This window comes from Sciurus vulgaris, assembly GCF_902686455.1.
Source record: "Sciurus vulgaris genome assembly, chromosome: 7".
NCBI lineage: Eukaryota > Metazoa > Chordata > Mammalia > Rodentia > Sciuridae > Sciurus > Sciurus vulgaris.
In genome coordinates, this window is record NC_136467.1 from 28770568 (window position 1) to 28784041 (window position 13474).

Genomic DNA, 13474 nt, shown 5'->3' on the forward strand with positions numbered 1-13474 from the left:
CCTATTTAGGGCTCAGTTCCTGAAAGTTATATTTGATTCTGTCTCAGATCTCTCTGGTCTTTTTTAGAATATCTTACCCTTTCTCATTTTAAAAATTTCTTATTTTATATCTTTATGTTAGATAAATATTGTACAGTTTCCAATTTATGAAGTTTTGAGGATTGATATTTGTCACATCTTTTCACAGATGGTGAATTGTATCCTTATATATTTAAAATGTTTGGATTATGAGCTCAATTTCAGTGGTATGCAATTGGTGAGCATTCTGAATGTCTAGTGTGAAGGCAGTCTCTCCCTTTAAATTGTTTTTGCTTTGTTTCTCCCAGCCATCTAGGGATGACCAAGGCTCAAGAGCAATTATGAAAATTATAAGTAGCATAAATTTGAGGATCAGCTGTGTTGGAAAGTATTCAGGGCAGACTTGGTTTTGCCCATCCAGAGCTTAGTCTGAGATCAACTTTTTCTTTTTTTCCTAGTGCAGTGGATTCAAATTTCTAATCTATTCTCACTAATTTTAGTCCTTTAAGGGCCTGGTCTTGTGTTTTCCAGCTCTTTGCCTGATACAGGCACTGGACTGCATTTCCTATCTCCTCATGGGCATGAAGACCCAAGTCCTTGGTGAGAGGTCAGCAAATCATGGCTTAAGAGTCACATCCAGCCCAGTGACTTACCTTGGTAAATACAGTTATTCATTGGAACACAAACATGCCCATTTGTGTATATACCTACTGGGCGTTTTTCACTCTACAATGGCAGAATTGAGTTGCTACAAAGACCTTTTAGCCCCAAAGCTGAAACTATTCACTGACCCTTTAGAGAAAGTATTTGGAAATTCCTGCTCTAGATAATAAAATAAAAAAACATGCCTTTGTCCCCTCCGACCCATCCTGGGCTGCAGGAGCCTCGGTTCCTTTAATTACTCTTTAGGAATCCTGTCCCTCTTCATTTCTAGTTCTGGCAGTCGCTTTTACATTTTTAGAAGACTGGAAAGGCATTTAATTTTGTTTTTTCTAGGTGGTGTCAGCAGGAAGGTTCTTGGGTTCCTACTCTACCATATTGCCAAAACCAGTCTCCCTTCTCCTCTCTTTGGGTAGTAATAAATTGTTCTCTTTATATTTTCTTGACTTGACCTTTTAACTTGTTTAAGTATTTGTTTTTTAAATGGAATTCTTTAAGGTCATGAAAATTTTCATTTCAATATCTTCAGTATTTGACATGTAATGCTTTTAAAAATCATTCCTTTTAATTGTTTTGTAATTCTCATGATCATTTACTTTTTTTTTTTATTTTTATTTTTTGGCGGTACTGGGGATTGAACCCAGAGCTTTGTGCTTGCAAGGCAAGTACTCTGCCAACTGAGCTAGACCCTCAGCCCTGATCATTTACTTTTAAACTCATTAATTACATTGAAGTAAAGTGTACATTTTGGCTATCTTACATTAATATCCTTTGTTCAGAGTACGGTGTTTAGGATATCTGTTCTTTAGAATTTGTTGAAAATTTCTTTGCGGCCTAATATATAACCAGTTATGTTTTTCAAATATGCAAATCTCTTTCTGTGTAAGTTATATCAAGCTTGTTAATTATGTCATTAAGGTCCCTATTTTAAGTTTGTCTGTTAGATGTATCTATTCTTAAAAGACTTCTGTTAAAAACCTATTTTTTTATATTTGTTTATTTTTCTTTGTAAGTTTTTCAGCTCTGCTTTATATATATGTATATATACATATATATATATATATATTTTTTTTTTTTTTTTTTTTTTTGCATTGCTGGGGATCGAACCCAGGGCCTTGTGCTTGCAAGGCAAGCACTCTACCAACTGAGCTATCTCCCCAGCCCCAGGACAGTGTTTTTAAGAACATAAAAATCCATGACCATTGTCCTCTTCATGGATTACTTATCAGTATTAATGCTTATTTGTTGGCTTATAAGTGTTAGAAACCAGTTTCTTTTTAATGGCCAACTCAGACCCTTCTGTGAGTCAAATCTGCCTGTGGGCTGCCAGTTTTATACTCCAGCAAATTGCTGACAGTAGCAGAAGCTTGTTCTTCTGACTGCTACTGCTGGGTTGCTGTTTTTCACAGAATTTCTCCAGGCATGTGGCCTGACCATTTCATGGTCCGAAATACTGTAGTTCAGAGTATGCGGAGCATTGCAGAGTACAGGACCACAGGATTTGGGTGTGGAGCCGTGGGCTCCTAGTTCAGTCTAAGATGGAGAACATGACTTTCTGGACGATGCCCCCAGGTCAGAGGTGGTCCCTATGAAATGTTCTCTGTGCCTCTTTTCCTTTGATCCAGTTTTCCATATTTGTCTGAGATGCTTGGCACTTTGAGGTTCAGGAATACAGGTATTTCCTTTTTATATCAGAGATTAAATTTTCCCTCTATTTTTAATTTTTAAAATATTTTTGGGTCTGAAGAAACTGGGGGTGAAATAAAGCAATCCTTATTTTATCATCATCTACTAGTAAGACTGCAAAATTTTCTCCTTACCCAAACCCTTTCAATGGTTTTATTCTCCTGCCTGATGAAATGTTTTAATAGTACCAAAAACTGAATAACAAGAAGTTTAATTAGATATGATATTGATAGATGTGACGCCAATTGTATACATCTCCTGGATCAATGAAAAACAGGACCAAATGGGTAAAGAATCCAAGTAAGCTTTTGGAGAAGCACTTTTATACATTTAGCTATGTCGTTCCCACTGTATTCATAACATGTACACTGTCACAAACCTGAACCTGCTATCTGCTTTATGCTGTTTTTGGTTCTTGAAGCTATTGCTTCATCTTATCATTTCACTTGTTAAGACTATCTGATAAAAGGAAACATGTTCTTGGAAAAAAAAATCAGTGTTTCAAATGTCAAATTCAGCTAAGGTTTCAATCTTCTCTTCCCCTTTTTTCTTTTGTAGTATGACTATGAATATGATGAAAATGGAGACCGAGTCGTCTTAGGTAAAGGCACTTACGGGATAGTCTACGCAGGTCGAGACCTGAGCAACCAAGTCAGAATTGCTATTAAGGAAATCCCAGAGAGAGACAGCAGGTACAGTACTTGTGGCTAATAAAAGCCATTTTCAAAAGTACTTCAATTTGTTCATAGCATTTTAGAAAGTACTTGCTGATATTCTGATTATTGAAACTGAAAACTCCATTATGTTAATTAACTCAGTCTCAGCTTTATCTACTGCACTGTTCAGTAAGTCAAGTGCAAAACTCTGGTGGGGGAAAATAAAGTTCTTGTGGGGAAGGGCACAACTTTTGAAGCCTGGAAAAGAGAATGGCCCTGTGTGTTATGTTGGGTCAATGTGGTTTGTTACTCGGGTAGATGGAGAATAAGCATGTAAAGCAGTTTCCAGTGCGGCATGTCAGGAACCTGGAAATTGCCATTCCATCCTATCAAGTGGAAGGCTGAACAAAGCTGATAAATCAACAGCTCTGAGGATTCATGGGTGAAGGACGCGAGGTTGCCCCCACCTAGATAGACAGGTGGATATAGAAAGCCACCAGTCTCCAGAGCAGAGATCCATGTATGGGAACCAGTGCTGGAACAGAGAAACCTGAACTCCAGTTGACACATGGCTAGAGGCCCCACGAGAACAGGTCTAAGTGTCAGGAACTCCAGGGGGACCCAGTCACGCTTTTGTAAGTCTTATCTTTTGAAGTTCTACCACATTCTCAAAGTAAATATTGGAGAAAAATCCCCTTGTGCTTCTGGCCGGGAGACAGGAAAAGAAACCTTTTTAAAATACACCAGAGCACTTTATTCTTCTTAATAAGACCTGCCCTAAGGATAAACTGTTTTACCAGAGCCTTACCAAACTTGGGACAGGAAATACCAAACGCAAGCCTATTGTAGCCATCTTGTTCCACCTAAGGAGCGGTAAGAGATGACACACATATGAAGTTCGTAGGACACAAGCTCACTAAAAGACTGAGTCTTAATCATAGGATTATAGAATTCTTCCCCTCCCCAACCCCTTGTCACATTTCTAAAGCCGATTATTGCTGTTATGTTACTCAGTACATCATATCCACCTTTCAACAAAAAATTATAAGGTGTACTAAAAGGCAAAAGAACACAGTTTGAAAAAACCTCACAAGTATCAGATATGGCAGGTGTGCTGGAGTCAGCAGACTTGGAATTTAAAACAACTAAGATGAATATGCTAAGGGTTCTAGTGGCAAAAGTAGAGAGCATGCAAGAATCGATGGTGATGTAAACTCAGAAAAGGAAATTCTTAGACAGAATAAAAAGGAAATGCTAGAGGTAAGAAACACTGTAACAAGTGAAGAATTCCATGGCTTCATTAATAGACTGGGCACAGTTGAGGAAAGAGCCTCTGAGCTTGAAGATGTGTTGAAGATGTGTGTAGAGACACTTGCAGTAAAGCAAAAAAAGAAAAAAAAAGACAAAGAAAAAGGGGGGGGGGGCGGGGTACGGGATCTAAGAACTGTGGAACAACTCCAAAAGATATAACCTGCGCTTAGTGGGACTACCAGAAGAAAAAGCGTGTGGTTTGAGCCGCACACAGTAGGAACTTGCAGAAAATGGGATCGTTTTTAGGTGGGGAAAAGCCATTCAGGGAATGGAAAGCTCTGGTAACAGTATTTTCTGTCGCTCGCTGCTCTGGTGCTCTACCTACAGTTTGTTTCTGCACCTAGTCTTTCTCTCCTCGCTCAGTCTCATGATTTTTGAGGCCTCATGCCTTCTCTTAGGTTTCTCTTCTGTCCGACTGTGTTCCTACTGTCAATGGTGGATATGACCTATGTGTTTGTGTATTCAGTCTTAGAAGTGGGTTATTTATGAGTATTGTCCTTATTTATCCAGTCTATGTCATGGGCTTACTTTGTCTTCCCTCATTCCACTCTTCTGTGGCCATGGTGATAAGTTTATATGATCAGCCTTCCTCAGAAAGGATACTCCCCCTAGCTCTGTGGGTCATCTGTCTACTCATATCCCCTCTTGTATGTCTGCAGACATCTTGAGGTTGACATGGCCAAAGGTGAACCATGGAATTTTATCCCCATTATTACTCCCCTAATAACAGTACCCCAGCCGGCCAGCTGTTCCAGCGAAACAGGGTACATTTGTATTCCTGTTTCTCCCACACTCCCCATCCACCCATCATTAGGCTGTACTCTCTGTTATCTCAACTTCTGTACCATATCCTGAATCTTGCTACCTTGCTGTAGCATGCTTCTACCTCTGTTTCATTGACCCAAAGTGCCTGTTCCTCCCTACCAGCTTCCTAGTCAGCCATTTGTTTCCCAAATGATCTAGGAAGAGGGAAGGACAGATAATAGGTGGACAAACAGCTGCTGCTACATACCACATGTATAGTTCAACTCTCTGTATACATATTTTTATAATGCTATTCTAGGGTTTCTTGGTTGATTCACAAGGCATGCTTATGAATTCTTATGAAACAGTGATAGAAATTATTCACTAAATACCTAGAGTGATGTATATGAAGTTGCCATATTAAAACTTTTGTTCAATATATCTAGAGGTCCTTAAGTAATATATATATATAATAGCTTTGAAATAATATAAAATTTAAAGGACTCATCACTGACAAATTGTTGAACTATATGTTAGCCACATCCCCTACTTTTCTTCCTCCAGAAGGATTTAAGTATGCACTAGGAAGAAAACCACTTTTTTTTTTTTTTGGATACCAAGGATTGAACCTAGGGGTGCTTAACCACTGGGCCATATCCCCAGCCTTTTTCTCTTATTTTTGAGACAGGATCTTGCTAAGTTGGGGAGGCTAACCTCGAACTGTTGATACTACTGCTTCAGGCTTCCAAGTTGCTGAGATTACAGGCATGTGCCAACCCACCTGGTAGAGTAAAATCACCTTGTAGCTTAAGTTTACTCAAATGCCACTTTACATGTACAAAGCACACCAGCACCAACAAAATGCTGTCTGTCCTGCCCCATGACATGCAGTTGGTAAAAGTGGGTTGTTCAAAAACACCTGGGTGCCAATCCCTTACCTTGAACACATGATCCAGGACATCTAGTTCACCATGTAAAGAGATTAGAGAATTCTGTAATACTGTTAGTGTGAAGATAGAGCAAACAAGTACTTCTGTCATTGTGCCCTGGAGAGTTTGGATAGCAACACAACGGATAATTGCTGAGGTAGTATGAGGGACGTAAATAATATATGATTAAACTACCATCTACAAAGAAGGATTGTGGCAACAACAGCAGTTTCTTCTGGTGGCTGGGGTGTGGCTCATTGGTCGAGCACATGCTTAGCATGCCTGAGTCCCTGGGTTTGATCCCCAGTACCACACAAACAAACCCAAAATCCCAGTTCCCCCTGAGTTTCCTTCACATTCTAAAAACACTTCATTAGTGAATTGTGGTTGTGAGAGGTGGTGCATTTAAGTACACTCTCTTAATCTATCCTTAGCTAGTTGTTAATCTTACATTGTCTTTCCCGCTATCATTCTACACACCTCTCCTATCAGTGTTCACCCAACTGTATACCAGAATCAACTGGGGAGCTTTTAAAACAGTGGATGCACAAGTGCCACCTCCAGAAATTCTAGGTCGTCCTGGACATTGATGCTCTTTGCATTCAGGAGAGATAGATGCCTAGTCAATGTTGAAAACCACTTTTCCAGATAGTTTTCAGTGGAAATTTGACCCAGAGGGTGTGGTCTTGAGAAACCTATGGTTGAATAGATTTTTCAAAACTAAAAAAAAAAAAAAATATATATATATATGTATATATGTATGTATTCTATTGTCTATACCATTTTTTTCTGTTGTTACAACTGATTGAAAAGAAAATGTGATCTTCTTATAATTCCCATACTCAAGCATTATTTATTGACCTGCAAATATTGTCACTTCATCCTTACTTAGTGTTTCTCACTTGATGAAAATTGCTGGGTATTCATAATGGCTTTCCATATTGGAGAAGGGTACTTATCCTTAGCTTGGTTGGACTCTTACTGCAAATTTTGACCTATCTTTGCTTTAAATAATGAGGTGGGGATATTTGCTTTTCCCAGATCTTAAATGTAAGCTTTCATGAATTATGAACTATTGTCAAAGTGTTTTTTTGCTCTCACGGAAGAGGTAACTTGTGAATGTCTTCATTGATGAGAGTCATTACCTAAGTGTCTTATTGGTAATACTATATATTGATATTTCTTGTTAACTTATTCAAATTATCAAAATGTTGTTACTGTCTCTAATACACTGGTAAAGGAATCACTTTAATAACTGCCCTTTTTAGTTCTGAGAGCAGTTCTAAAAAAATGAGTAATGTGTCTAAAACACAAAGTGTTTTTTGTTGTTGTTATTGGCTACTTAGTAATAGTATACAGAACATTATAAAAATTTATTTGAATAAATGAATATGGGTTTCGTCAATTGCTAATTGCTTTAGCTTCAGTGCTTACCCGAAAAGCTTCTTGAAAGTAGTTTTATTCAATATTAACCAATTGTAGTGTTTGTTATCAGCATTCAAAAATAATCCATTCTGCTTTTATGAGTTTGTCATTGTGATACCAGCATTTCCTATGTATGACTAGGAATCTTAAGTCTGTCACTAGCTTTGTGGTCTTGGTCAAGTTAGTCATTCTCTGTGAATTAATATTCTTATTTCTAAAATGGGCATCTTAATAATCCTACCTTATTGAGTTGTGAGAAATGAGTTATTATAAACAGGGAGCTTAGAACAGAGACTGACACCTCCCCCCCCCCCCCCTTTTTTTTTTGCGGTGCTGGGGATTGAACCCAGGGCCTTGTGCTTATGAGGCAAGCACTCTACCAACTGAGCTATCTCCCCAGCCCCCACCTTCCCCTTAACCCAACCAGAGTTGCAGCCCCACAGAGTTGACCTTATAAGAAATAAGTGCTTACCATGGTTGTTTTTATTTTACGTACAGTCATATGTTTAGTTGAAATTTTCAATTTATATTGCTTCAGTTTATAACTAGAACCTGGCTGCATAATAGCTCATTGCCATTTGTGTGTCTTTCAGATACTCTCAGCCCCTGCATGAGGAAATAGCTTTGCATAAGCATTTGAAGCACAAAAATATTGTCCAGTATCTGGGCTCTTTCAGTGAGAATGGCTTTATTAAAATCTTCATGGAGCAGGTCCCAGGAGGTAAGAGTTGCTTTTCTTTCTTTCAAAAGTATAAATTTCCAAGGCCTGGGAGAGGAGTAAAATTCAATGAGATTTACTAGAGTACAGGTTTTAATTTGTGTCCACCAAAAGCAAACTTAGGTATGTGACATTACCATGATGTTTGTTTAGAGACAGTAAATAAATATTAGAACCATTTTAGTATCCATCATCATGAGTTGGATTAAAGTTAGCAATTGATTGGGCTTTTATTTAGGCTGTATTGATAGTGACCATCTTCAGAGTAGGGATATTTTTGTATTTATGTTTGAGCCCAGTTCCTGGGCCTCTGGGAGAACCAATGAATGTTGGCTTATGTTGACTTAAATCAGTGTCACATTATTAATATGCTTCAAAGAGCTCACTTGGATGACCTTATCTGCTCCTTTCCTTTACAGGAAGTCTTTCTGCTCTCCTTCGTTCCAAATGGGGCCCATTAAAAGACAATGAGCAAACAATTGGCTTTTATACAAAGCAGATACTGGAAGGATTAAAATACCTCCATGACAATCAGATAGTTCACCGGGATATAAAGGTAGGAGACAACCAGGATTCATTTTCATGAGTTCCTTGCTGGGTAATGGTTTTATTTGCCAAAGTCTCACTGTATTATGAGTATTAATTAGGAACAGTGACTATTAAGTCAGTCTTGGAAACAGTAGAAATAAAAGATTTCACACTACTCTTAATCAGTTATTTTATGCATGTGTTCTTCTGCATAAGGAACAGACTCCTTAGCCATGCTCACCCAGTAGGCTGTGCTCTCGCTGTGTGTGTGATGTTTTGTAGGAGCTCTGTGGGGTGGGGTACACAGTATAAAGTCAGATAGGACATGCGCCCATTCTTAAGTTGCTAATAGCATTTGTCCCTGCCCATAATCGCTACTTATAAATATGTATTGAATCAGTGGATGAATGGTTAGAGGAAAAAAATTAAAATCCTCTTTCTTACATATTCATGCACCGAACTACAGTTACAACTTATAGATTCTCTAAAATAACAAACAAATAGTAACTTTGGATTTTCTTTAAAAAAGAATAAAACAATTTTTTTTAAGTGGGGAGAATTTTATTTCTTTACTCTCATTTTGTGTGACACCTCCCTCTTTTCCTCTTTATCCCTCCTACCTTTTCTTCCTTCCTCCCCTCTATCCTTTACTACATCTCAAGTGCAATGTTGAATAAAAGTTGTGAGAGTGGACATCATGATTTTCTTAATCTTAGTGGGAAAGAATTCAGTATTACATCATTAAGGGTAATGTATATTTAGGTTTTTTTCCTTGTTACTTTTCTTTTTAAATTTTTTTTATTTGTTCTAAGTAGTTATACTTGACAACAGAATGCATTTTGATTCATTGTACACAAAAGGAGCACAACTCTTCATTTCTGTGGTCATACATGATGTAGAGTCCATATCTTTCTTGCAATCTTACTGTTGTGGAAACGACAAGACAGCACTTGAAAAGGAGGAGAAACCAAGCTTTATTTTACACTGGTGGACCCAGAGGAGATTAGCTCTCAAAAATTCTGAGCTCCTCTGACTAATTTTTCATACCATTTATAGGCTGTCTAGTGTCATACATTTTCTAGTCTAAAACAGTACCTAATTGGACACAAAGTTTCAAAAAACAACATGATTATGTATAAGGGTCTTCCAGTGAGAACTGTTTACAAAAGCAGACCGTGATAAAGGAAGCTGGCTTACAAGGTCTTCTTTATCTCTAGTCTTGAGCCCCAGCTTCACAGGGGCATTTACACTTCAAAGCGATGTGGTTAGGTTGTGGGGAAAGTCCTTTACATTCTAAAAGGAAGGAGTAAATGGTACTAATTAGTTCTCTTGAAGCCCAGCTGGCGGGAACAAGGAGAGGGGAACTCTCACTCTCGGGGTACCGTCCTCAGTTTACCCACTACAATACCAGTACTTAGGTTAATATTGACAATCTCATTCCACCATCTTTCCCACCCCCTGCCCTCTTCCCTCCCCTCGCTTGCCTCTGCCCAATCCAAAGTTCCTCCATTCATCCCCCACCTCCACCCCACCCCCATTTCGGATTGGCATCTACATATCAGAGGAAACATTTGGCCTGTGGTGTTTGGGGATTGGCTTATTTCCCTTAGCATGATATTCTCCAACTCCATCCATTTACCTGCAAATGCCATGATTTTATTTTCCTTTAAGGCTGAGTAATATTCCATTGTGTATATATGCCACAGTTCAAAGGTTTGACTCTCAAAAGTAAGTTAATTTCAGTACCCTAAAAGCAACTCGAATGCTCACTTATCTGTGATGTCCCTAAATATTCCAGGGAAAGAAATAGAGCAACATAGAAAAGAAAGTGACTGGGAAGCTATGAAATTCATGTTTTATCTTATTGTGTTGTGTGCAAACTGTAGTGAGCTTTTGCCTGGGTTCATGTTTAACCTATGACCTATGTTTAGCAGATGTAAGCAGAAAATGATGTCCAGAATTTTCTCTTGAGATAAACTATTAATGAAGGGCAAAGAATGAGCATCCTTGTTAGTTCTAAGTACTCCTTTAAAAAAAAAAATGGATTTAAAAAGTTAACAACAAACAATTGAAGAAAGATAACATTGAAATCCTCTTTTCCCAGGGTGACAATGTATTGATTAATACCTATAGTGGTGTTCTCAAGATCTCTGACTTCGGGACATCAAAGAGGCTTGCTGGCATAAACCCATGTACTGAAACTTTTACTGGTATGTTTTTATGATAATGATAATGATACAGATCTTATATAATTAAAGAACTAAATTGCTGAGTTTGAGCGTAAGGTGTGAGATAAACTGAGTTAGTGTTCTCACGCACATTAACATTGGTGTCGTTTGATGCTCACTGAAAATTGTTACACAGGGTTTGGTCTGTCCCTCTTGGTTTTTTTGTGTTTATATGACTTCCTCACTCTCCTGCTTAATGCCACTGAAGAATATTTCTAATTCTGTTGTTATTTGTTCTTCTTTTCCTGTCACTACATCTCTCCTGGTTGACCTACAGCCACTCTAACTCTGGAAAATTACTTTTTAAAAAAACATTTTCCTAGTCCAACCTCTCTGTGATTCTTACTCATACCCAAATCTCTTGCCATCTGGGTTCTGAATTCCCTCTTCCCTTCTCTCATCCTGGGATCTATTCCTCTACTCCACAATATAAATAACCGTTAAGATTTCAATTCAGAAAGAGGAAGTGACTCACCCTTTCAGAAGAAGGGTGAGGAGAGAGCTTTCCTGAAAAATTAGGCAATACAGCAGTTGAGCTGCTGCTAGTGCAAAGTCCTGGAAGGGTGGAGACAAAGTGACTTGGAGAAGGGCAGAGGTGACCAAGGGGAAAGTGGAGCTCAAGAGATGAATGACAGGGAGGCAGGAAGGGCACCTGGGTCTTCAGACCTGGTCTCTGCTCCAAGGTCTTATCATTTCATGATCCTGCTTCTCAGGAAGCATGAAGTCCTTATTGTTGTTGGCGGGTAGCGGGGAAGAAACCAAGCAAAAGGAAGAGGGTCATGACTAACCTGTGGTCTAATGCAAAGCAACATGGCCAGACACCACTGTTTCTGAATCCCATGAGGGAGGCAGAAGTGCCTCCGTTTTGTAGATGAGGAGTCCACTGGGAGTCAAGGGACACGGTGGCAGGGTCAGGACAACTCCTATGTGCTGGAACTGGGGTTTGCAGCCTGCCCTCTGCCCTTTGTGCTCACCTGTTTCAACTTCCTCTCCACCTTGCTGGTGTCCTGTCAGCCTGGGAGGCAGAAAGGAGAGAGAGGAATTCCTTCAGTTTTTCCCTCAGGACATTCCTCATCAACCTGTCCAGCCCAGGCCCTACCCTCAAGGCAGTGGATCTTTTAGGCACAGAATTATGCATAGTTAGAATGCATTTTTTTTGAATAAAATACATTCCAACCTCTTAGCAGCTTTCAGTATCTTTACATTTCTTTCCTTCTTCTCAACTTGGCAAAAGACATTTTAGATGTTGCCAAGACTCTAACTTCTGAGAGGAAAATCCCTACTTCCACACACTTTTTTGGGCAGGATGTTAATGTAATATCATCTGCTAATCTTGAAAACATTTTTTTTTTTTTTTTTAAATTCCCTGAGGAGCTGTAAGAAAGCAGTCCTCACAGGGCCCTGTGCTTGTATGTCTCCCACTGTCCTCATGACTAAGCAGCTTAGATCTCTCCCCAGCTCTGATGTGAGTGCCCTGGCATGTGGACCTTGATCCCTCAATACCCAAGGCCGCAAAGCCCTAACTGGATGCTCACCGAGTCCCAGGTCACCTCTAATGAATGTAGTATAATGACCACGATTTGTTTCACCTCTTGGTGATTTTAGTGAGGGAAAAGGCAGCAGTGACCATCATTTATGGAGTACTTACTGTATACCTGGCTCCATGCCAAGTGCTTTACACACATTGACATTCATACACCAAACCCTAATCATTAGCTATCATTATCCCAGTTTATGGTGAGAAAAGGTTCAAAGAGGTTAATAACTTGCCCAAGGTCACAAAACTAGTTAGTTCATAAAGCTGAGGTTTAAACGAGACTTAACATGCCAAACGGAATTACTTATCTTCTCCCCAAACCTGTTCTACCCACGCTCTTCCCTGTCTCAGTTGATGGCCGCCCCACACCTGGAGTTATCCCCTGCTGGTTTCTCACACTGGGCCCAGTACTTCCACAGCCTCGTAACTGTTCTCCTTCCGCTTTCGCCCCCTACTGCCTGTTCTCAGTATAGCACCCAGAGCGATCCTGTCAAAAAATACAGCTCACCCTTAGTGGCTCTCTGTTTTCTTCCAGAATACACAAGTATCCAAGTCCGCCCAGTGGTGAACAAGACTCTGACCTGTTTGGGAGCCCATTCCCTCTCAGACCTCACTCCTCCTAGTCTTCTCCTGTTTACTCTCCTCCAGAAGCACATGCTTCCTGCCTTTCCTTCATGACTCCAGGCTGGGTCCTGCTGCAGGGCCTTTGCACAAGCTTCTCCTGCCAGTAACTCTCTTCTTGCAGCTACTTGCATGACTTTATCTTCTTCAAGCCTTAACTCAGATGTCACCTGCATACACCCTATTTAAAATGGTAGTCTTCCTGGACACTGCTGATCCCCTATACTTTTTTTGTTATTGTTTGTTTTGGTCACAGCATATCATATTTCTACTATGCTATATAATTTATTTATTATACCAGCAGTATATTATCTATTATCTATCTTGTATTACAAAAATGTAAGTTCTATAAGTACAGGAGTTTCTTTTACTCCACTGTTAAAATACTAGTTTTTGTTTGTTTTGTTTTTCGG

The 13474-nt window shown here is 39.3% G+C and overlaps 1 protein-coding gene across 3 annotated transcripts in view; it reads left to right on the top strand.

The window, feature by feature from the left end:
• The window catches only part of MAP3K5 (mitogen-activated protein kinase kinase kinase 5), a 210643-nt gene that overhangs the window by 151539 nt on the left and 45630 nt on the right, over positions 1-13474 (top strand). For all 3 annotated transcript variants that reach the window (XM_079146205.1, XM_079146206.1, XM_079146207.1), the window contains exons 15-18: positions 2923-3056; positions 8023-8150; positions 8567-8703; positions 10780-10885. In XM_079146205.1, the coding sequence (XP_079002331.1) occupies positions 2923-3056; positions 8023-8150; positions 8567-8703; positions 10780-10885 (505 nt within the window). The remainder of the gene's footprint in view (positions 1-2922; positions 3057-8022; positions 8151-8566; positions 8704-10779; positions 10886-13474) is intronic.